Raw genomic sequence first — 24,534 nt, forward strand, 5'->3', positions numbered from 1 at the left:
CCTGCGAGACCAACCTCCAAGACAAGGCGGGAAGCCGAGCCCAAAGACGGCTCCAATGTCTCCCTCTGCAGGTGTGGCCAAGATCCCCTCTTGCAGACACATGACTGCCTCATTCACAAATCTTGTCACCAGGCGGAACTGGATGTCTTCGTCTGATGAGCTGCCAACAGAAAGAGATGTTTAGGTAGAAGAGGAGGAAAAGGGGAGGAAAGCCAGAGCCGCAGATGCAGGATGGAAGTCAGGATGGGTGCATGGGGAGCTCTGTGGGCCGGTTGGTGCTGACCCTCAGAGAAGATGCTGCCTGGGTGAGCCAAACTTTCCCATGGAAAAAGTGGAGAGTAACTTGCCCTAATTAACATGAAACTGAGCACCTGGAACAGGGCCTGGTGCCGAGAAGATAATCAGTATCTCTTTGACATCAGCAAGAGTCAGCTGCTCACAAATGATAATAAAGATCTGGGAGGCTGAAGGGGCCAAGGAGAATCTGTCCTTCCAGCGGCTCTCTGAGACCTTGCCAGAGAAGGCTGGAGCAGGGGAGGGCCTTCACCAGACGTGGCCTGGTTCTCACCTCGATGCCAGGCAGAGACCAAGGCAGCATGTGCGAGGGACTTCCACTTGGAAAGCACTATGCCAGCATCAGGAGTGGTCCTCCTGTTCAGGTGTGGTGGTCATAAAGAAAATGGAAGAGGGCACCATGGCACGTGTATACCTATGTATACACGTGTAAACCTGCACATGTATCCCAGGACTTAAAGTATTTAAAAAAAAAAAAAAAAAGAAAATGGAGGAGGGGCTGGGAAGCTTTGGGCTGTCAGAGAAAGTCAATTTCCAGGCATTAGCTACTCAAATGGACTTACACTTCAGACTTAGGAGGCAGCTTCAGACTCGCTAAAATACTATCCATGTCAGAATTCAAATCCTTCCTCTTCACACCCTCCTGATAGATGTAAAAGCCCTTCCCAGACTTGCGACCTAAAAGAGGCAAGAAAAGGGAGTGTTACTATTTGTTCTCAGAACCCTGACCTGGCCAGGCGTGGTGGCTCACGCCTGTAATCCCAGCACTTTGGGAGGCCGAGGTGAGTGATCATTTGAGGTCAGGAGTTTGAGACTGGCCTGGCCAACATGGTGAAACCCTGCCTCTACTAAAAATACAAAAATTAGCCAGGCGTAGTGGTAGGCGCCTGTAATCCTAGCTACTCGGGAGGCTGAGGCAGGAGAATTGCTTGAACCTGGGAGGTGGAGGTTGCAGTGAGACGAGATCATGCCACTGTACTCCAGCCTGGGTGACAGTGTGAGACTGTCTCAAAAAAAAACAAAAACAAAAACAAAAAAAACCCCTGGCCTGAGAATTCTTGTCTCCGTTGGTCTATTATAAAGCTCTAGCCTCTTCTGAATTCCTGAATTTGTGTGTCTAGCTAACCCTAGCAAATTAGTCTTTGTCAGAAGAGTGGGCAGGAAAGAAAGATCTTGTGACCTGGAGCTTGGGCATCTGTGTACCTGGATGAAAAAGGCCACCTGGGTGAGTTTTAACATCCCCATATGCAACACCAGGCACTAGAACACCCAAGTTGTAATGCTGATTTTGCTATTTTGCCGAGAGAGAAAGTCACCTCTCTGTGGGCCTCAACTGTATACTGTGTATGATGAGCTTATACTTTCTCCTCACATGTGGCCAGACAACATGGTAAAGCCTGGATGCAGAGCTTGCTTCTGCACTATCGCAGATTTCGTCTCTGGGGCATAAAAATGCTTGTCCATCTGGCATAACTTGGACCAGGTGATGCTAGAGCCCCAGAAGGGTAGAACTCTGCCTTTTGTCCATAATCTATAGTCCTAGCCCTTAGAAGGTTCACATGACATCTTTTTTTTTTAAAGATTAGGGGCCTCGCCATGTTGCCCAGGCTGGCCTCAAACTCCTGGGCTCAAGCGATCCTCCCGCCTCAGCCTCCTAAGCAGCTAAGACCATAAGTGGTTGCTACCGCACCTGACTCATGAAATCATTTTTGAAATCTCCAATGACAAGGGCTCTGTGTTTAGAAAACTTTCTTCCATGAGGGCTTCTGTAACTCTTTGGTCTCAGGAACCGCTCAGAACTTTGTAACTAATGGTGCTAGTTGTGTCTCCTTGAGGCTACTCACCTAGGAAGCCCTTGGACACCATCTGTGTCAGCAGTTCTGGGTTTCCACCTCCAAACCGCTCCCCAAAGACTTTGCCCAGATCTTCCGCCACATGTTTCGCTACATCCACACCAACTTCATCCACCAGTGTGGCGGCACCCACGGGAAAGCCAAAGCTTGTGGTCAGGGAATCCAGCTTCTTCGGGTCAACTCCTTCCTGAACAGGAAGCGAAGCAGGGACCTCAGGGGAAGGGCAGCCCAAATCCCCCCAAAGGGCTCCCTGCACTGGCTCCAAACACTGCCTTGTGTAAAACCCACTTCTGAGTGTCACCTGACCAGGCCCAGGACTGGTGCTATTTCATTCAGGGAAGCACAAAGAAGTTTGGGGCCACAAGTAGAAAGTCTGAGCCTTCTCTAATCTACAGCACTTTAAGGACATTTAGAGATGACTAAATTCTTCATTTTCTTCTTGTTTGCATTTCTGAATCTCAATAATAAGGAGATTCCATGACAGACGGCTGAGTGTGTCATGAGCAACAGAAGAAACATCATCAAAGAGCAGCACTCAGAGCCTTGTGATCCCTAAGTCTGGGTAAGTGCCCAGCGAGGAGGATCCCTCTCCTTTTCTGCCAGAATGACCTCGATGGCTACTGGAGGGGTCTGTGTGCTGCAGAAACAGGTGCAGCACCAGTTGAACTAAGCAGGCCCTGTTCCTGGATGGTCCCTGCCTCAGAGAGGTGCAGAAACAGCATAGAAGACATGCTGGGGGGTGGGGCGCCTTTAGCTTGCTGGAACAGTGAGGAGGCTGCGGGGCAGAGGGAAAGCTCTGCCCCTTTCAGTGCAGTATGAGCCCAACTTCCGACTGCTGTGCAGAGAGAGGGCACCAGGGACCTTCCTAGACAAGAGCAGGAGTTGGTGTATCAGAAGGAAGCTTGGTCCTTATCTTGACATTATGAGTTTTAGAGTGACTGAAGGAGTGGAAGATGCCTCAAACACTCTGGAGAGCAATACCAACCTGGAGGATTCGGATGACTTCAGACATCATGGGCGCAAGACACCTGGTAGTATAGAAGCCAGGTCCATCCTGCCAAGGGAGAGAACATGAGCTCACTGGCCATGTTGCTGGAACTGAGTCTGAGACACTCTACCTTTCCCAGGGTCACTTCAAAGTCATTTGAAAGTCACTGTAAAACTTAAGGTGACTTAAAATCTCAATCAGAATCCTTAAAAATGAAATTGCAGGGGAAGCCATACTAGGGGTAGCCTGGCTTGAATCAAACAGTACAGCAGATGGTTTCATGGTCACCTTCAAGGTCTGGGATGGCTGGGAGAACCCTGCCACATCCTAGATACTCCCCACTCCCACCTTGACTCAGTGGGACAGTCAATACCACCGTCCATCCTGGAGACAAAGTCATATCAAGATCTGGTCATTTGCCCCAGAATGTTTATAAGCAAGCCTGGAGGTAAAAGGAGTCTTATTAGAACTTTTCAAACTCTGCAGCTCTGTTATACAGCCCCTTACCTTAACCACAATGATGACCTTCCCCTGCTTGAGACCAACTGCTACAGCTGAAGCACTGGTGTCTTTGGAAGTTTTCTCGGTCGTGATAATCTCCAGTAGCTGCATCTTGTCGACGGGAGAGAAGTAGTGCATGCCAATCACCTGGCAAGGGGAACCAAAAGCCAACAGATTGGAGAATGCGGATGAGGAACCTGAGAGCATTCCTTCTCTGCTAGGAAAACACTAGAAAGGAAGGTGGCTGTGATACAGGAATACTGCTTGACATAGCTGAGTGGTTTGGTTCCATGGGTCTTTGATAAAAGTTTAGTATGTTTAGGGAGAACACATTGGAATCCTCCTCTTCCATTTGCTTCTAAGGTTTTTCACTACAGACATCTGATCCTCTCAATAATCAGTGCGAAAACCACAGCTCGAGGCCAAACTAGATTTATTGGGGAACGACGGATGAAGGTTCCACTTATATTAATGATACTGATGGTTTAGATAAGAGGATCCAGTTTTTTTTTGGGGGGGGGGGGTAGGGCAGGCAGAAGAATTAACGTGTTGGGCTGTCAGAGATGTATTTGCATTTTACACAGATGGGTCTCACCACCAGGATACTAGGTTTAACTAGCACTCCTCAACAATCAGATGCACTTAAGACTCATTAAACCAGCAGTTCTCCAAGTGTAGTACCCGGACCCAACAAGCACCGTCGTCACCTGGGAGCGTTAGGCCTGCACATTCTCAGGCCTAGCCCAGCCCTGCTGAATCAGAAACTCCATGGATGGGGCCCAGATTTGTTTTAATAATCCCTCCTGGTGATTCTGATGCGTGCTAAGGTTTCAGAGAACCCCCTCATTGAGCTAACGGTTACATGGTCTTCCCAACAGAACTGTGGTGAAAGAGGTCTAATTCATTAATTTATAGTTTTGCTTTCTCCCTCTCACCTTAGCTATAAGGTACAACAAGTAATATCTATAATTTTTGGCTGCTTATTATCTACCTGCTCTTCAATACATTTACCACTTATTCCTTACATTTAATCCATTACAACCCTGTGAACTGGTCAGCCTAATTATCTAGATGAGGAAAAAAGGTATCAAGAGGTTAGTTCAGAGTCAGTCAGCATATGACGGGGTGGGATTCCATCACAGGTCTGTCTCCAATGCCACTATGTAATACACAGATCAATTAAATGTTATGTAAACTTATCAGTCCAAAAGTTGTTTCTAACCCCTAAAGTGTTCTTTTAGTTACATGTGAAATACTTAGGACCTGATTCAGACTCAGTACTCTTGAGCAAAAGGAATTAGCCTTTATTGACATAGAATTCTATATAATAAAATGCACAGATCTTAAAGTGTTCACATCGATGAGTTTTGACAACTGTATATACATTCATATAATCACTACCCCAAGCCAAATACATTTACATCACTCAGAAAGTTGTGCCAAAGATGACCAACGCATCCTGGATGGCTGGGGATTTCCCAGTTGTGGCACTGAGGGTCCTGTGTCCCTTGGTCCCAGGCAAACCAAGATGGTTGGTCACCCTATTTTGCCTTTTTGGCCTTACTTTTAAATGAATGACAAAAGGCAAGCAGGTGAGAAAAGCTATCCTAGATACTTGGAGGCCAGAGCTGCAAAGTGTGATGCTTGCTCTGCTCCGATGGCGGGGAGAGGTTAGCATCAAATGAACAGCAACGGCATCGCCTGTACTGATTTTAGATGCCACACAGATGTCTTGAGTGATATGACACGGCCAGACTGTCCGTCTGTAGACTATCGGCTGCCACTTCTCCCTATGACCTTTATCCTGCCATCATTGAGCCTGCCTCTGTCAGGTCCGTGCATCACTTCTCATCTGCTGTGTGCTAGGAAACTAGATTACCTAGCAAGCTAGAAGAGTAGGAATAAATAGGCTTTTGTGTTTTCAGTACATAGAATTTGTATTAACACTTTCAGCTGCTTAAAGTTCTTTTATAATTCCTGCCTACCTTCGGCTGGTTCTGGTTAGCAGAGGCTAACTGGTATCCTCCAGAGAAGTGAGTTGTTTTACTTCTCTTTGAATGATTTCACTTCCCCTTAATTACTCTGGTTGAGAGCAAAAATAAATTTCTGGGCATCATTCCAAATACTCACAGAAAGTGCTTCTATACCCAGCCCTTTCATGTCCTGGGGTAGAAGCTGTAAGCAAACCCACAGGCAGACACATCCCACCATTCCTGCCATTCCCTGATCTGGAGGTGGAACCAAACCTGTTCTAAACAGTCACTGATTCTGCTCTGTAGCCAAACTGGTATTTTGGAGCATCCTTTCTTAAGGCCTATCCCTCAATGCCTAATTGTAGGATACAGGTGGGCTTTATATCCTGAATCTGAAAAATAATGCTCATTTGGGATCCTTGAAAAGCATATTTTTTGTTGTACTTATTCCTGCATCTCACACTAGTCATGGTATTAGCATTTATTGCATCCAGTGTTTAGGAACCACCTGCATCCACTCCGTAACCCAGACCTGTCTCTTCTGTACTCAAGCTGTAAGCCTTTATCAGTGAATCTGAAGCAATAAAACATCTCAGGGTTTTTCTCTGTTCCGAGTTTACCTTCTCAGGTCTTTTGCTGACAGCAGCAATTTCACTGATTGGGAGAGCAGATGTGTTACTGGCAAAGATACAGTGATCTGGAATCACCTGCAGGGGAAAAGCATTTAACAATGTGTCAGGTAGGCCTGGGAGATGATTAGAGGCCACAGCAAAGCTAATGAATGACACCTGGGCCCAGCCCACTCTCTCACCCCCAACTGCTCAGACAGTAGATGTCACTCACCCAGACATTGATGGATCACCTAGGGGCTTTTGTGTTGGGGAATATGTTGACCTTGTTCCTTCTCCCATTCTGCCTTCCTCTACTTATGGCCCATCATAAGGTCATCTTATCCTGACCTGGAGACTACATCTCAGCAGTTGGGTCAATAAAACAGCTTAGAACAACACTGAAAAGACGGCCTTGAATCGCAATTCCTTCATTTCAACACCCAGCATGGGTGTCAACTCCTCTTTTGTTTGGATCTGCTCTGGAGTCTGGAAGCCTATGAAATACTCCCCAGCTTCACCTTTGTAAGAACAAGCCAAAATGTGCATGCTTGTCTCATTTTATGCAGTGTGTTACTAAAAAATGGCATACCACTATAATTACAGCTACAGTACACAAATACTATTAACTATTAGCTTTATCCACCTGGAGAATAGTCTCTAATGCAGATTGTCTCAGCATTCTGGCCACGATCCCAAGTTTTTCATGTTTTTTTTTGTTTTTTTTTTTTTTTTAAAGACAGAGTCTCGCTCTGTTGCCCAGGCTGGAGTGTAGTGGTGCAATCCAGGCTCACTGCAACCTCCGCCTCCCAGTTATTCATGTTTTTATTCAGATGGTTGGATGAGAAACATGGAAGGGACACCTGTTAAATGTGTGCAAATCTGGAACAGGCAGAATCCTAACAGAGATGAGAATCAAGGAGGAAGACACATTCAACACACTGAAAAGCTGAGTACAAAATAAGATTATAATGCAATCAAAGTAAAGTACTGCCTTAAGATTTAAAAAAAAAAAAGGAAAGAAAAGAACTGTATAGGTACTTGAAGGACAAGACCTGGCTTGGCAGTATTTGTGATAAAGATCCCATGATTTTAGTTAATCAAGAGTGGAGGGTGGGCATGGTAGCTAAACAACTATAATCCCAACACTTCAGGAGGCCAAGGATGGAGGATTGCTTGAGGCCAGGAGTTCAAGACCAACCTCGGCATCATAGTGAGACCCTATATCTACATAATTTTTTTTTTTTTTTTTTGAGACAGAGTCTCACTTTTTCGCCCAGGCTGGAGTGCAGTGGCACAATCTCAGCTCACTGCAAGCTTTGCCACCTGGGTTCAAGCAATTCTCCTGCCTCAGCCTGCCGAGTAGCTGGGATTACAGGTGCCTACCACCGTGCCTGGCTAATTTTTTTGTAGTTTTTAGTAAAGACGGGGTTTCATCATCTTGGCCAGGCTGGTCTTGAACTCCTGACCTCGTGATCCACCCGCCTCGGCATCCCAAAGTGCTGGGATTACAGGTGTGAGCCACAGTGCCCGGCCTTACAAAAAATAACTTTAAAAAATTAGCCAGGCATGGTGGCACATACTCATAGCCCTAGTTACTCAGGAGGCTGAAGTGAGAGGCTTGAGCCCAGGAGTTCAAGGTTACAGTGAGCTGTGATCATGCCACTGCACTCCGGTCTGGGTGACAGAGTGAGACCCTGTCTCTAAAAACAAACAAACAAAAAAACAAAACAAAAGTGGAATGAATTGACAGTACAGCATGACTGTCAGAAAGCTTACATAGTGTCAGGTTACTTCCTTAGTAATACAGTGTCTAATGCTGGTGGTGAAATCCTTTCCGAAGAGCAAACTAATGTCTCCAAAGCTGGCTGGCAAACATTCTTCCCTTCCTTGGACATGTATGTCTTTTCTCTGAGCTAGAAGTAGAGTCTGTTTCCCTTCTTCTTGAATCTGGGCTGGTCTTGTGATTTGTTTTTATCAACAGAATGCAGCAGAAGTCATCCTGCCAGTCCCAGGCCTACCTAGCCCTGTGAGGCCCGGTAGCCTCTTTTTTTATTTTTTAATTTATCTTTTTTCTTCCTGACAATAAACTTAGGAAGCTCAGTAGCTTCTGCTTTTGTTCTCTTGGAAGCCTGCAGCCACACTACAAAGAAGTTCTGGTGAGACAACTAAGTGAGGACAGGCCATGAGAGCTGTAGGGAAGCAATGAGGTGCCTCAACTGAGCTTCCTGCGGAGTGCAGCCCAGGAGTGACCCCAGCCTTGAAATCAATGGACTTAAGCACCATTGTCTCTGCAGAGCCCTGCCCAGATTGCAGAATTGTGAAAAGATAGTTGTAAACACAGCAGTAGAACACCGAGACATGAGGAAGATACTAGAGAGGACAACCGAAACGGGGTGGTCTAGAGATCATGCCTGTGGAAGACTGTCCAAGGAATGGGTTTTGTTAGCTCTATGGGCAGTAAGAGAAGATAATGTTTGTTTGTTTGTTTATTTTGAGATGGAGTCTTGCTCTGTGGTACTTTTTTTGTAATGAGCTCACTGCTCATTATGTCCAGTATGTTGCCAAGTCAGAATCATTTCATGTTCACCTTTTAGTAACCCACATTCTGTTTATCCAACTGTAGACTAGCTTAGGCCTTGGTCCTACCTCATGCCTGAATTACTGCTATTACTCCTTCTTGGGGGCTCACTCTTCCTACTCCCCACTTCAAGTACTTGTTTTATTCATGTCAGCCCATCTCAAGGAGTGGCTATGGAGAACATTTGGGAGCTGGGCCAAAGCAGCATTTCCACAGAACAAGCATCTGGACGAACTGTCTTCCCCTATTTCCTTTGCAGCCTTAGACCTGAAGAGGTTTGTTTATGGCTTTCGGCTAACCAAAAAATCTCAAAGCATCTGGCTATACTCCATGAGGTTATCTCTATGTTTGGGTGACAGAGCTCCTACATGAATAAGGTGAACAAACACTAATTTTCTTCCTTTAGAATTTAGATTTGACCTTTATAACATATGCAGTGTGCATAAGCACACATAAAAACTTAACGTTTGATAACGAAAAGTCCTTTTTTATTTTGGAGATGGAGTCTCACTCTGTCACCTAGGCTGGAGTGCAGTGGCATGATCTTGGCTTACTGCAACCTCTGCCCCCCAGGTTCCAGCGATTCTCCTGCTTCAGCCTCCCGAACAGCTGGGACTACAGGTGCATGCCACCATGCCCAGCTAATTTTTGTATTTTTTAGTAGAGATGGGGTTTCACCATATTGGCCAGTCTGGTCTCGAACTCCTGACCACGTGACCCGCCCACCTCAGCCTCCCAAACTGCTGGGATTACAGGCCTGAGCCACCACGCCCAGCCTTTGAATAGTCCTTTTTATAAAAGCAATCATGAATTTCCTATAGCTCCTTTAAAAAAAGAAAAAATCTCTGTGTTTTCTGTTCACTACACTAGGATTCAAGTACAACGGCCCCTTGCTTACCGCTTCTACCTCCTTCAGCACTCTGTGCTTAAGACTAAGGTCCTCAAACACAGCTTCAATCACCATGTCAGCCTTTTCAAAACCTTGGTAATCAAGCTGCCCAGTCAAGTTGCTGAAGATGGAATCCCTTTCAAATGATGTTAGAGCTTTCTTCTTCACTTTATCATTCAATCTAGAAAAAACACATTCCTAGTTAGCTGGGAAGAAAAGGAAACTAACGTTTATTGAATGTCCATGGGACAGAGCACACATGTGTTTTTCACCAACTCTGTGAGGTAGTTGTTCTATTACCCCCATTTTGAGGGGGACTTTCAAGTTGTTTAAAGAGTCTCAGAGGGACCTATGATCAAATAGCTTGATAAGGGAGGGTGCTAGCATTCAAAGACATGTTAACTCCCAAGTACACATTCTTTCTACCATAGAATGCCTCCAAATGCCCAACTTACATAAACTAATCACTCTTAAACCAGTTAAATTTGCCAAGAGGAGTAAATAACATGAATACTAGAATGGCAAAACAAAAGAGCAGTTCTGGTAATTCTCTACCTATGACAGGGGAAGCAGCCAAAGTGTGTCTGAGACCACATGGTTTTATACTTGCTTATCGCAAATATATAATTTTATGTTATTCTGTAGTTGTAATCTTTTCTTTTTTTTTTGAGACGGAGTCTTGCTCTGTTGCCTAGGCTGGAGCACAGTGGTGTGATCTCGGCTCACTGCAACCTCTGTCTCCTGGGTTCAAGCAATTCTCTGCCTCAGCCTGCCGAGTAGCTGGGATTACAGGCGCCCACCACCATGCACGGCTAATTTTTTTTTTTTTTTTTTTTGTAGAGATGGGGTTTCACCATCTTCGCCAGGCTGGTCTTGAACTCCTGACCTCGTGTTCCATCCGCCTTGGCCTCCCAAAATGCTGGGATTACAGGTGTGAGCCACTGTGCCCAGCCTGTAGTTGTAATCTTCTAAAGAACAGAAACCAAGCATTATTTCCTATATTCTCCATCTACTTCCCACTCATTACCTAGTAGCACATTGCACTGATTACATAAAATATTAACTCAAGGTTTCTTTTTTCCCATAGCGAGCAGAAAAGGATTCCTGTTATTCAGACATTTAACTGATTATTTTTCGTTGCCAAGGGAAACAGGTTCTCTTAGATTCCATCTGACCACACTTTCAGAATAAATCACCTAGAGTTTTCCTCTAAATGAAGAATGAAGCTAAACCCCACTCACTAATTTCCTTAACCAAAAGCAAAATTAAGGCCACCAGATAAATACAAAGGAGTATTCAAAGAAGGTCTTACAGGCCGGGCATGGTGGCTTACACCTGTAATCCCAGCATTTTGGGAGGCCGCAGCGGGCGGATCACTTGAGGCCAGGAGTTCAAGACCAGCCTGGCCAACATGGTGAAATCCTGTCTCTAGAAGAAAAACAAAAATCAGCTGTGCGTGGTGGCGCATGCCTGTAGTCTCAGCTATTCGTGAGGCTGAGGCATGAGAATCGCTTGAACCCAGGAGGCGGAGGTTGCAGTGAGCCAAGATCGCACCATTGTGCTCCAGCCTGGGCAACAGAGTGAGACTCTGTCTCAAAAGAAACAAAAACATCAAATAAGGTCTTAAAAGTATGGGCTCAAACCTTTTGTTTTTGACAATCATGACAGAAGTCAGCAAATAAGATACTTGTCAGCATTCAAAACATTATCAGTTGCTCTACTTCTAATGCCTGATTAAACTATTCCCAAGAGAGGACAGGAACTATTATGTCCCAAGTCAGCAGTGTGGTGAGCGGCACTTGCCAGAACCTGATGTTTCTAAGACAAAAAGGGGGAACCCAGGACACTATTCAAGAGAGATTGGGGGAGGAAACTATTTTAGAGCAACAATTTCTTACTTTGGTGATGGTATGGAATGCTGTTTGGGATGCGTGCATGCTAGTTTCAGGGCACTGCTGCTATCTAGCACACGTCATTTTTTTGGTCAGAATCTTCTACTACAACTTGTTATCTTACAATAATCTGCCAACACGATGAAACCTGCCAGGTCCTGGTTAGCATTATGGCAGCAATATGTGAGCTTCTCTGCAGAAAAGGGATAACAACATGCTTAAGCTATCTAATCCATTTAAGAAACAAAAAAGCTCACTCAGCTAAAAGTCACATGCAAGATGGTTTAAGTGCAGCCAGCTTGTCCATTAAATGTGAGCAGAAAACTGATCAAACCAACCCTCCATTTGGCCAAGCTGCTGCTCCATCTTCCCCTCTGCAAAACAGGCAGTATGTGTGTGGTGGTGAGAGAGGCAGGTGGTGAGGAAGGGGAATAATATTCCCCCTTTATTAATTCAGAGGTAAGATGGAGATAGTCTGTAAAGCCCCAGACACTGTGGAGGAATCAGTTCACAGCTTCTCTCTGTAATGCCAGTCAGGAAATACAAGGCTCAAGAGTCCTGATCCCGGGCCCTGCCTTCCCTCTGCAGTAACCGCCCATTTCCTTACATCCTAACCTCACTCAGTCTTCTCAACAGAGACAGTCATGCTGTTTCAATAATCCTTAACAATAGAGCAATTACCGCAAACTATATCAAAATCCGCAGGCCTGATACTAAAGTGTAAAATGGCATTAACAAGTATCTACTAGATAAGATTTTCCCTTCTGTATTCAAAGACTACAGACTCCAAGGATGTTAATTGTCTATAATATCTATAACAAAACGAAGTCAAAGAAGGAATTGGCATTTCTAAAAATCAAAAGAAACTTGGCTTCACTACGGAGTACCTAGAACTCATTATGTTCAGGAAAAAGGAATCCATGATGACAAAAACAAACAAACAAAAAAACCCACAAAGCCACCACAAAAAACAACCAACCAAGAAACAAAGGACATTCTAACTCTTGCAAAGAGAGCAGGCTTACCCTCTGAACACTTGTTGCTGTCCTCGGTCTAGCGCAGTGAGGGTGGCATCTTTAAGTATAGTCTTTAGCCCCTTATCCACAGAGACTTGGGCGATGCCTGCTCCCATCAGCCCTGCACCAAGAATAGCCAGATGCCTGCAAGGAAAGGATGAAATGACTTTCGGTAAACTGATATTAATCATTTCAGTAAAAGTGGAAGATTGCCTAAGTTATTGAATAAGCCAACTAACGCAGGCACAACCATAAGGTGTTTCGAATAATTTTTATTTATTAAAAACACAGCTTTAATAAATGATTGATTTTAAAAGTTAAGTGCAAAAACCCACCAGGTCTAAAAGAACTGGTTTACCCAAGAAGATAGAATTATACTAATCTTCAATCATGCTTCGAAATCACTGAAAACAAAACAACCAGTTTACGTTTAAGTCAAAATGAGTATTTTTGTTTTTCGAACAAAAAGACCAACCTCTTTTCTTATTGAACAACTTATTTGTTAGTGATTTTGACTATTTGCCAGTCATCTTTCTTTCTTTCTTTTTTTGAGAGACATGGTTTTGCTCCCTCACCCAGGCTGGAGTGCAGTGGTGTAATCCTAGGCTCACCGCAGCCTTGACCTCCTGGGTACAAGCGATCCTTCTGCCTCAGTCTCCTGAGTAGCTCAGACTAAAGGTGCATATCACCACTCCTGGCTAATTTTTAGGTTTTTTTGTAGAGATAGGGTCTCACTATGATGCCCAGGCTGGTCTCAAACTCCTGGCCTGGCCTCAAATGATCCTCCCACATCAGCCTCCCAAAGAGTTGGGATTACAGCTGTGAGCCATCATGTAATCTTTCATTTCCCCCAAAATCTGTGCCTTTATCACTCCTTGTCTGGATAAGTTCAAAGTCTCCTCCATGGTCTCTTTGCTTCCAGACCTTACCCCTTCCTTAAACACTTCCACATATGCACATTGCTACCTTTTTTTTGCCCACATATGCACATTTGCTACCTTCTCAGGACCACTTGATTTACCCTAGAGTATTCTGGAATGGCTTCGTGTCCATTATTTGTCTCCTCAATTAAATTCTAAGCCTTTTGAGGACCAGAGATCATATCTGCTTATTCATTTTAGTTCCCTATAGTTCTGGAATAATTTGCCACATTCCCATAGTAAATAACTAAGAAAAATTTTTAAAGAATCTCTTCATAAAAGAAGCCCAAGTTTACAGCACTATTATCCAAATTAGAGTTGCAATGAGGCATAAAGTTTCATTCCTAACCATTCTGATTATAATGTTCAAAAATCATATTAAAGTCCTGAAAAGGATATCTAACTTCAAGTCCTTGGAGCATCTTCTAAATGCAGCTTTGTAATGGTACAAATATTTATATGGTGAGTGATAAGTAATTACAGGACAATGAGAAAATACAGTAGAGAAACAAAAAATAGGGACTGAAAAAAAAGATTGATACATTTGCTACATTAAAATTAAAAATTTCTGTTTTGGCTGGGTGCGGTGGCTTATGCCTGTAATCCCAGCTCTTTGAGAGGCCAAGGTGGGCAGATCACAAGGTCAGGAGTTCAAGACCAACCTCACCAAAATACAAAAATAAAAAAATTAGCGGGTGTGGTGGTGCGCACTGTAATCCCAACTACTCAAGAGGCTGAGGCAGGAGAATTGCTTAAACCTGGGAGGTGGAGGTTGCAGTGAGCTGAGATTGCGCCACTGCACTCCAGCCTAGGTGACAGAGTGAGACTCCATCTTAAAAAAAAAAAAAAAAAAATGCTCTTTGACAAATGACCCCACAAAATTAAGACAACCATAGAATGGGAAGAATTTGTGACATATACAGCAGACAAAGGATACTACTGGAAAAATAGAACATGCATATATCAATTTAAAAAGACAGCAAAATAAAATGGGCAAGGGATATAAAGCAATTCATAAAAGAACAAAATAAATTGTCAGTAAAGATGCTCAATTTCAGCCAGGCATGGTAGCTCATGCCTATAATCCTAACACTTTGGGAGGCCTAGGAGGGAGGATCGCTTGAACTCAGGAGTTCGAAACCAGCCTGGGCAACATAGTGAGACCTTATCTCTATTAAGAAAATAATAATAATAATAAAAAGATGTTCAATTTCCCTAATAATTGGGGCAATGCAAATTAAAATGAGATGCATCAGACTGGCAATTTTTTTTTTTTTAAGATGGAGTTTCACTCTTGCTGCCCAGGCTGGAGTACAATGGTGCGATCTCAGCTCATTGCAACCTCCGCCTCCCGGGTTCAAACGATCCTCCTGTCTCAGCCTCCCGAGTAGCTGGGATTACAGGCGCCCGCCACCACACCCAGCTAATTTTTGTATTTTTAGTAGAGATGGGGTTTCACTATGTTGGCCAGGCTGGTCTCAAACTCCTGACCTCAGGTGATCCATGCACCTCGGACTCCCAAAGTGCTGGGATTACAGGCGTAAGCCACTGCTCCTGGCCAAAAATTTTAAAGTCTCAGTTAGGATGTACAAAAAATTGGTTCTTTCATGCATGGTTGACGGAAGTATACTTTGTCCTACTTTGCAGGGGTTCTTTGGTTTTGTTAAAACCAAGAACTGCATACTCTATAACCTAGTAATTCTACTCATCATTATCTACTTCACAGAGATGCACTTTTATACACAAGATGACATGCTGTGATGAACAGCTGTATACTAATGTTTGTAATGAAAAATTGTAACAGCCAGGAATTCATCTACAGGGGATTAAAAGGAAGAGTTACCTGATACGTACCAATCTACATCTCCAAGTCTATCACTGAGTAAAAAGTGCAAGCTACAGGGTCCCTACAGAAGGATTCCTTTTATGTTAAAACATACCATAAGCATAGGCCGGGCACGGTGGCTCATGCCTATAATCATAGTGCTTTGGGAGGCTGAGGCAGGAGGACTGCTCGAGGTCAGAATTTTGAGACCAGCCTGGGCAACTTAGCAAGAACTCATCTCTACAAAATATTTGAAAATGAGCCGGGTATGGTGGTGTATGCCTGTAGTCTCAGCTACTCAGGAGACAGAGGTGGGAAGACTGCTTGAGCCCAGGAGTTCAAGGTTATGGTGAGCTGTGATTATGCCATTGCACTCCAGCCTGGGTGACAGAATGAGACCCTGTCTCTAAAAAACAAACCTGCCCCTTCCTGCCAACAAAAAAAATCCCATAAACACAAAACAGTATCTTATAATCTTATTTATGATTGTTTTTTTGAAAGGAGAAAAAGAATGCATTATTTGCTAGGTTTTCTTTTTTTTTTTTTTGGTGGGAGGGCATTTGCTGGAATGTTAACTTTAGCTGTTAGTAACAATAATAGTAAAATCTAAAACTGTGTTTAAAGCTTTTTTGGTATAACAGAATCCATAGCTAAAATATCACTCATTTCTTAACTGTTATGCTCCACTTCATTAACACCAGAATTTTCATGATGGCTTTATAGTTGTTTAATATTTGTCTACAACAATGTAGAGTTAAATTAACACACTTCACAATCTACGGAATCCTTCTGATAAACATCTTCAGCACCCTTGAACTGACCCACTTGTGTAATTACCCAGCAGGCTAACATCTATGGTGCATGATGCTTTATAAGCCAACTGCTGGGTGACATGAACTTTTGAGGGTTGATTACACAGAAATGTTGTGATTTGAGGAATGCATAACATGGCACCTTGTCTGTATACTAATTTGTAGCTCAGTATTTTTTTTTCATAAGTACTGCTCTTCACTTATTAGAACTGATGGAATGCATTATTCATATGAAAGATTAATTTGTAAAGAGACAGTAGATAAGGAATTCCAGTTATCATCCAAGGCAAGGAGGAAGGGGCCTAGAGCGATGAAAGTGGAAGAATTACTGACAACTGGGAAAGCAGGAAGGGGGACACCCTATCTACAATGTTCATTATTCAATTTTCAGTTTAACATATTCTGCCTTGGGTACTTTATAGCTTATTCTTCATTTCTAAGATGATGCTAACTTTTTCTTCAATGTCTTTCCCAAGTTAGGTCAACTCCTATATTTATCCTGTTTTTCTGTCCATTTAGTTCTGAGTTTTTGAATTTTTGATTCAAGGTAGTTTTTTTTTCTGATCCGCAAATGCTGATTTAAGAATATTTAAATCGAGTTCTGTTACAATCTTCTTCTGCATTGTGGTTGTTTTTTGGGGGACAGAATTTTCATAAACTTAAGTATTCTGATTCTCATTTTCTCTTTTTTTCTTACATTAGCTTTTTGTGGGTGCTGTCTTTTTTGCGTACTTACTACACAATACCACCTTCTCCAAGGGGTATTTATTGTTACATGGAGATGTATACTATCTCCATATAACAATAAATGCTCAGGCAGGAAGAGTCTGGAGTTAATAAATTAAGACACTAGGTTTCTTAATTTAAGAGTACTCTCTTCTGTTGCAAAGTGCAGTTTCTTTAATTGACAGCATTCTTTGTGTACATGGAGGGATGTGGTGGGGAGGGTAGAAGTTGGTGTGTCTAGGTTTTGTAATTTTGCAGGATGCTTCTCTGCCTTCTATTTATGCTGAGCACAGGGAATGGGTGGCTTTGTTTTCCTTATTAATCTGTTTGATTTTTGTAGAATGTGTAAAGAGATGCAGGTTTAAGTGGCCATAATTTTTCTCCTGCAACATGGAAGTAATTTACCCCACTCGTCGAATGCAAGGTACTATCAATGTTAGGTGGAACAAATGCAATTGGCTCTTCAGATGGGATTGATAGTGGTCACTAAATGTTTGAGAGAAGCAGTTAAGGTTGTATTTCAGATTCTAATTGGAAATCAGCCCTCTTGGTTAGAATCTTACCTGTTTCACCTAGACTTCTTATCCATTTTATTTTGTATTTTGTATTTGTAATCTCATTAAAGGTGAGAGGATGGAGAAGGTAGTATCATTAGCTGCTTCTCTTAAATCCCCCACAGCAGTTCAGCTTGAACAGCTGAACCTCAGCACTACTGACATTTCAAACTGGATATTTCTTTATGGTGGGGACTATCTGTGCATTATAGGATGGTTAGCAGCATCCCTGGCCTCCACCCACAGATGCCAGTAGCATCCCTCCCTCCCTAGTTGTGACAACCAAAAATGTTCCCAGGCATTGTCAAATGTCCCCCTGGGGGGCAAAATTGTCCACGCTGAGAACCACAGAGCTACAAGTTGCATCATTAAACATAGACTCTGAAGAGCTATTAGGCAGCATAATATGGAAAAAGACTGGCTTATGGCAATACACATGAAAGAGGCAAACAGACTTTCCAATACTTAGGTTGTAAGCTAAAAGAAGGACAAGATTTTAACAATTACAATGAGGCTTTATTTATTTTTTTTTTTTGAGACGGAGTCTTGCTCTGTTGCCCAGGCTGGAGTGCAGTGGCGCGATCTCGGCTCACTGCAAGCTCCGCCTCCCGGGTTCACGCCATTCTCCTGCCTCAGCCTCTCCGAGTAGCTGGGACTACAGGCACCCGCCACCACACCTGGCTAATTTTTTGTATTTTTTAGTAGAGACGGGGTTTCACCGTGGTCTCGATCTCCTGACCTCGTGATCCGCCTGCCTCGGCCTCCCAAAGTGCTGGGATTACAAGCGTGAGCCACCACGCCTGGCTGAGGCTTTATGTTTTTTTAATGAGGAAGAAGTGTGAGTTCCCAGAGATGACATCTCAAATCACAGGGAGAGAGATGACCATTGAACAGTGCAGAGGGAGTGTGTGGTTTGGGAAGGGAGACCTAAACCAGACTTCTAGGCAACATCAATATGTGACAAGAAAGCCTCTATAGGAATGACCAGAGGGGTTTGGAAAAAACTCAGAACAGGCAGAACTTTGAAAGCCAAAAAGTTTTTAGTAGACATAAGGGCTCAAATGTGCTCAGGAAAGAAGAGGTTGAGAGCAAGACTGGATTAAGATACAGATCTTATCTTCAAAGCCTCTGTGAGCTTTGCACACAGTAAAATTCACAACGGCTTCCTAGGTAGAGTTTAACTTACTTAACATCCTTCTGTGGAGCTCCAAATTTATTCTTCTTGCACAGGACCTGACCATGATAGAGTCCCATCAAGGCCTTTGATTCTTTGGTCATTACAAGCTCTCCAAATTTCTGAAAAGTAAAGGGGAATGAGAAAAGGTAGAACTTCACAGTCTAGGCTATACGGATTCCTTCAGTTAGGTTCCTCTCAAGAGCAGAGGTAATGCATGTGAAGCCTGAGTCCCTGGGGATGCGGGGGAGGTTGGGGGCTCAGTGCTGCAGAAGTCTGTCTCTCACTGATGTGTCTTTTCTTTACTTGTCTTATCTGGAGCACTTTCCAACTACTGTGTTGAAGAAAGTTTTGGATATAACTAAGCTCTCAGATTCTTTACACCAGAGGTGTGGTAACCTTTTTTTATAAAACTAGAGTCTCGGGCCAAAATGAGCCTCCACAATCATCTCAAACCAACCTTCTCATTTTACAGATCGGGAAGAGGAGGTCCAAAGAAATGGAGTGACTTTGCTCAAAGCCATACTGCCTCAAAGTGGCAGAAATGGAACTTGAACCAAGACAGTATGACTCCGAACTCCAGTTCTTTTTTTTTTTGAGTTGGAGTCTCGCACCGTCGCCCAGGCTGGAGTGCAGTGGCACGATCTCGGCTCACCGCAAGCTCTGCCTCCCAGGTTCACGCCATTCTCCTGCCTCAGCCTCCCGAGTAGCTGGGACTACAGGCACCCGCCACCACGCCTGGCTAATTTTTTGTATTTTTAGTAGAGATGGGGTTTCACTGTGTTAGCCAGGATGGTCTCGATCTCCTGACCTCATGATCCGCCCGCCTTGGCCTTCCAAGGTGCTGGGATTACAGGCGTGAGCCACTGTGCCTGGCCTCGAACTCCAGTTCTTTTTCCACTGTAGCAGGCTGCCCACGTGGGACTTACCACTTTTAAAAGTAGCCTAATTTATGGAGAAAAAGTCTCAACTTGGTGGTTAAAGGCATAACATTTAGGATTTGACAGATCCTGTCTCTGCCACTGCCCCATTGTGAAGCTTTCTTCATCCTTAAAAATGGGAAAAACAATACCCATTTTACAGTATTGTTCTGGGGGATTAAATGAGAACACTAGTAAAATGACCAGGGTCTCAAAGTTAGCTATTATTAATATCACTAGGATATACTGGTAAGATTACATGGTTACAAAGAGCATTTCTTTTTTTTTTTTTTTTTTGAGACGGAGTCTCGCTCTGTCACCCAGGCTGGAGTGCAATGGCGCGATCTCTGCTCACTGCAAGCTCCGCCTCCCGGGTTCCCACCGTTCTCCTGCCTCAGCCTCCCAAGTAGCTGGAACTACAGGTGCCTGCCACCACGCCCGGCTAATTTTTTTGTATTTTTAGTAGAGACGGGGTTTCACCCTGTTTAGCCAGGATGGTCTCGATCTCCTGACCTTGTGATCCGCCCGCCTCGGCCTCCCAAAGTGCTGGGATTACAGGCGTGAGCCACCGCGCCGGGCACAAAGAGCATTTCAAAAGAATCCCTCTAATAAAGTTGCTTTCATGACCCAAAAGAACATAAAATGATAATACAATCAGTGCTTTACTAATCTTGATACAGGATGTTTTATCTAATAAACCAGTAATTTTCTTTTTCTTTTTTTTTTTTTTTTTGAGACGGAGTCTTGCTCTGTCGCCCAGGCTGGAGTGCAGTGGCACGATCTCGGCTCACTGCAACCTCCGCATCCCGGGTTCACGCCATTCTCCTGCCTCAGCCTCTCCGAGTAGCTGGGACTACAGGCGCCCGCCACCACGCCCGGCTAATTTTTTGTATTTTTGGTAGAGACGGGGTTTCACCGTGGTCTCGATCTCCTGACCTCGTGATCCGCCCGCCTCAGCCTCCCAAAGTGCTGGGATTACAAGCATGAGCCACCACGCCCGGCCATAAACCAGTAATTTTCAAACATGGGCAAAAGATTCATCAATGGTCAGAAATTTAGTGGGTAGCAATAAGCATTATATATATAAAAAGAGGAATACAAAGAAAATACTGAGCACAATGCACACAGGACAGTTACTGATTCATGAAACTTATTCCTCAATTTTTCTGTACGTATGGTGATGTGCACTTGGTTATATTTTTAAAAAATCAGAAATGCCCAATGAAACATCTAGTACCAGAAGTGTTTTTCTGGTACCTGTCCTGAGCTCTTCAGATATATATTTTTTGTCCTTTTACAGGTTGAGCATCCCTAATCTGAAAATCCAAAATCCAAAATGCTCCAAAATCCAAAACTTTTTGAGTGCTAACATGATGTCATGGGCAAGATATTACACATATTATGAGCTGCAGTCAAAACTGTTTTATGTGAAAAATTATTAAAAATAATGTATGATATTATCATCAGGCTATGTATATAAGGTGTATATGAAATTAATTCATGTTTAGATTCTGATCCCATTCCCAAGATCTCTCATCATATATATGCAAATATCCCACTATCTGACAAAGTCTGAAATCTGAAATGTTTCTAGTCCCAAACATTTTGGATAAGAGATATTCAACTTTATAAAAGAGCAACCATTCTTCGATGATCATTTAAAACTTAAAAACAAACACAAATCACTTAAATCTGCAACATCACCAAGTTGCTAGAAAAGTACACGGGTAAAGCTGGTACATACATCTCTTCTGTCTTCGTCTTTTAGTGGGTTCAAGATACTTCCTTTCATTTTCCAATTTACCAAAAAATTCAGTTTCATCATCTCTAGGCCTTAACATGTAAGAGAAATATTTTTCTATCTTTGTATTCATTTTGTCTCAATAAAACCTGCCCAAGTACAGAACAAAAAACACCCAAGTGACTTGTTTTGAAAGGATTAGAACTCTGTTCCTGCCCTTTGTAGAGACAACCTTATTATAAGTTCAAACATCTGCAGACCACAGGGTTTCTTCATTTTTTTTTTTTTTTTTTTTTTTTTTGAGACAGGGTCTCACTTTGTCACCCAGGCTGGAATGCAGTGGTGCGATCTTACTTAGCTCACTGCAGCCTTGACCTCCTGGACTCAAACAATTCTCCTGCCTCAGCCCTGCAAGTAGCTGGGACTACGGGCGCATGCTACCATGCCTAGCTGATTTTTGTAGTTTTTGTAAAGATGGGGTTTTGCCATGTTGCACATGCTGGTCTTGAACTCCTGAGCTCAAGCGATCTGCCCACCTTGGCCTCCCAGAGTGTTGGGATTACAGGGGTAAACCACAATGCTCGGCCCCATTAGGGTATTCTTAGCATCCACTTGCTCACTGAGATGAATCATAAGAGATGATAAGCACTGGAAGAAAAACATTTTTACTAAGCTTTGGATATTTTTTTCCTTTTTCAGCTTTATACAGAAGATTGGATCTTTAGTTTTCCTTTAACTGATAATAAAACATTGAAAGGAAAAAAGTTTACCTGAGATTCAGAGAGATAACCGGCATCACTCCCTTGCTCAATTCCAGTCTTTACCACCTAAAAAACATATAAAGCACTTGCTCAGTGTTGGAATAGATTGGCGAGATGTACAATAATGCTAAATAAAATTGCCAGTGTTGTTAGTCCTCAAAGAGTAAGTCAAAAGTCTAGACTAGAATGAGAAAGAGAAGAGGACTGAGGATCTGGCTGCTCTCGACTGACTTAATTCTCCATCTTTGAGGCTACTGCTAAATCTAGCATAACATGGCCATGAAAGGAAAGACAAAGCTTGAATTACTCTTCCAGCTTCTCTCCTGATCTTCAAATGTAGGCAGATCCTCAACTTCCACTTTTAGCCCTTTTCGCTCTCTATGCTTTCTCCCTCAGATGCATGACCTAGTTTATCACATTAATCATGAACTCTACAAAATTCAATGTAACATTTGGGTAAGTACTATCCTAAGTACAATGGCAAGTATAAAAGATGAAAAAAATGACCCTGTACTTACTATCATAATTATGAGAATGACAAATTTTTAAAAATAAGCAAATTGACATCTCTAACTCTGACTTCTCTGTCTAAACTACTGTTGCTTGAATTTCCCAAAATATCTGAACTCAATATATCTGAACCTAACTCATAACCTCTCTTTGGCAAGCCTGTTGCTGCTTTCCTATTTTTACTTTACTATTCTATCTCAGGGCCTTATTCAAAGCTCAAGCCTGGATTATCGAGACAGTTTTTGCTAATTCACTGCTCTACTTTGTCTCTCCTTTGAAACAATTTTTACCCACTACCATGAAAATGGCTCTCTAGAATCTTTATCGGACAAAGGTAAAATTTCTCAATTCGCGGCCGGGCGCGGTGGCTCACGCTTGTAATCCCAGCACTTTGGGAGGCCGAGGCGGGCGGATCACGAGGTCAGGAGATCGAGACCACAGTGAAACCCCCTCTCTACTAAAAACACAAAAAATTAGCCGGGCGTGGTGGCGGGCGCCTGTAGTCCCAGCTACTTGGAGAGGCTGAGGCAGGAGAATGGTGTGAACCTGGGAGGTGGAGCTTGCAGTGAGCCGAGATTGAGCCACTGCACTCCAGCCTGGGCGACAGAGCGAGACCCTGTCTCAAAAAAAAAAAAAAAAAAAAAAATTTCTCAATTCATTATTACCAACCTTCTAAAATCTAGCTTCAACTTGCCTTTCTTCAGACTAATATCTCATTATCCCCCACAAACACTGGTCTCACTAATATTCCTTGAAGAGCCTGTTTTCCAGCTTCCATAACTTTGCTCTAAATGCCCACCCTCCTTGGCAATACTTTCCCTTCACCTATCCTCCACCCAGCTTTCAGGGTTCGGGTCAGATCCCATGAGGCACTTACTGATCCCTTTGTCTCATGGTAATTGTTGCCTCCTCTGTCCCACTTATCTGGCATTAATCTTATGCTGCCTTCTATCTCTTAAAGGCTATCCACCTTAACACATATATGTATCTAACTTTCCCAGTCCAGCCTGTGAGACGAAGGCAGGTGGGGGCATGTTTCATATTTTATGTGCTTTGGTGACTTGGGCTCAAGATATACTTGTTGACTGACCCATTCACCAATTCTGAAGTCTTTGGTTATATACTCTCTTAATCTTGGACTTTCCACACTGAAAAGTTCTAAGTTTTAAAGTCTACTGTTGGAGATTTCTTGAATCCTGTGATCATTTTAATTATTCTCATTGATCTTTTGCAGAGCTTCTCTACATCATTACATCTTTTTTATAATTACAGCAATGAAGAAGTCCTTGAGGGATTTTAGGTACTGAAATGATGTTGACCAAGAATAGATTAGAGCCATCAATTTTGTTTCAACTACTTTTTGGTTAGTGCCTGACACTCTAATGGCCTTGTTATACTGGTATGACTTAGGTTCCTTTCCTGGTTTTCTGGTTTGTTACTGATACATTTAACTGCATCAACCAATGAGTAAGTCCAGCACTGATCTTCCCCAAATATATCACTTTATATGAGTCCTTACAGCTTGCTATGCCCTTCCCTTATTTTTGGTAAATACTTTAATAGCAGAATTAAGAAATTTAGTACTCAACATACATGGTCCAGAATGGCAATAAGGAGGAGTGATCTATATAAAGGAAGGAAATATGAGAAAAGTGGGAATATTGGGTAAGACTCACATCAATTATTTTCAGAGGTGCAGGATAAAGGCCTTTAGTCTGCTTTCGCACTTTTTCTTCCACTTTTTTGTAAACCTGTTGCCTGACAAATGGAATAGTCATGGCGTACGCTGTCAATTCTGTAAAATAAAATGCCTTTAGATATTTACTATAAAGAGCCTAGATTCCCTTGTTAGTTTATCCTCTAAACTCTATAAAAATGAAGTAATTCTAGCTATCTGCAAGAATTGCTGTTTATTCTGATACACGCAATATAAATTTCAACCTAAGCACTACCTTAAACATGCTAAGTGATAAATGTTAAAGCTGGGCCTTGGGTA

The 24,534-nt window shown here is 42.9% G+C and overlaps 1 protein-coding gene across 1 annotated transcript in view; it reads right to left on the reverse strand.

Moving 5' to 3' along the window:
• HADHA (hydroxyacyl-CoA dehydrogenase trifunctional multienzyme complex subunit alpha) overlaps positions 1–24,534 on the reverse strand; it is a 55,188-nt gene that overhangs the window by 601 nt on the left and 30,053 nt on the right. Inside the window, exons 9-19 of the mRNA XM_032172456.2 lie at positions 24,215–24,333; positions 22,038–22,094; positions 18,619–18,728; positions 12,605–12,739; positions 9,697–9,868; positions 6,230–6,316; positions 3,643–3,783; positions 3,133–3,201; positions 2,139–2,334; positions 858–972; positions 15–160 (exon numbers count right to left, since the gene is read on the reverse strand). Coding sequence (XP_032028347.1) covers positions 15–160; positions 858–972; positions 2,139–2,334; positions 3,133–3,201; positions 3,643–3,783; positions 6,230–6,316; positions 9,697–9,868; positions 12,605–12,739; positions 18,619–18,728; positions 22,038–22,094; positions 24,215–24,333 — 1,347 coding nt within the window. The remainder of the gene's footprint in view (positions 1–14; positions 161–857; positions 973–2,138; positions 2,335–3,132; positions 3,202–3,642; positions 3,784–6,229; positions 6,317–9,696; positions 9,869–12,604; positions 12,740–18,618; positions 18,729–22,037; positions 22,095–24,214; positions 24,334–24,534) is intronic.

Source organism: Hylobates moloch, unplaced genomic scaffold (assembly GCF_009828535.3).
Source record: "Hylobates moloch isolate HMO894 unplaced genomic scaffold, HMol_V3 SCAFFOLD_13, whole genome shotgun sequence".
Classification (NCBI taxonomy): domain Eukaryota; kingdom Metazoa; phylum Chordata; class Mammalia; order Primates; family Hylobatidae; genus Hylobates; species Hylobates moloch.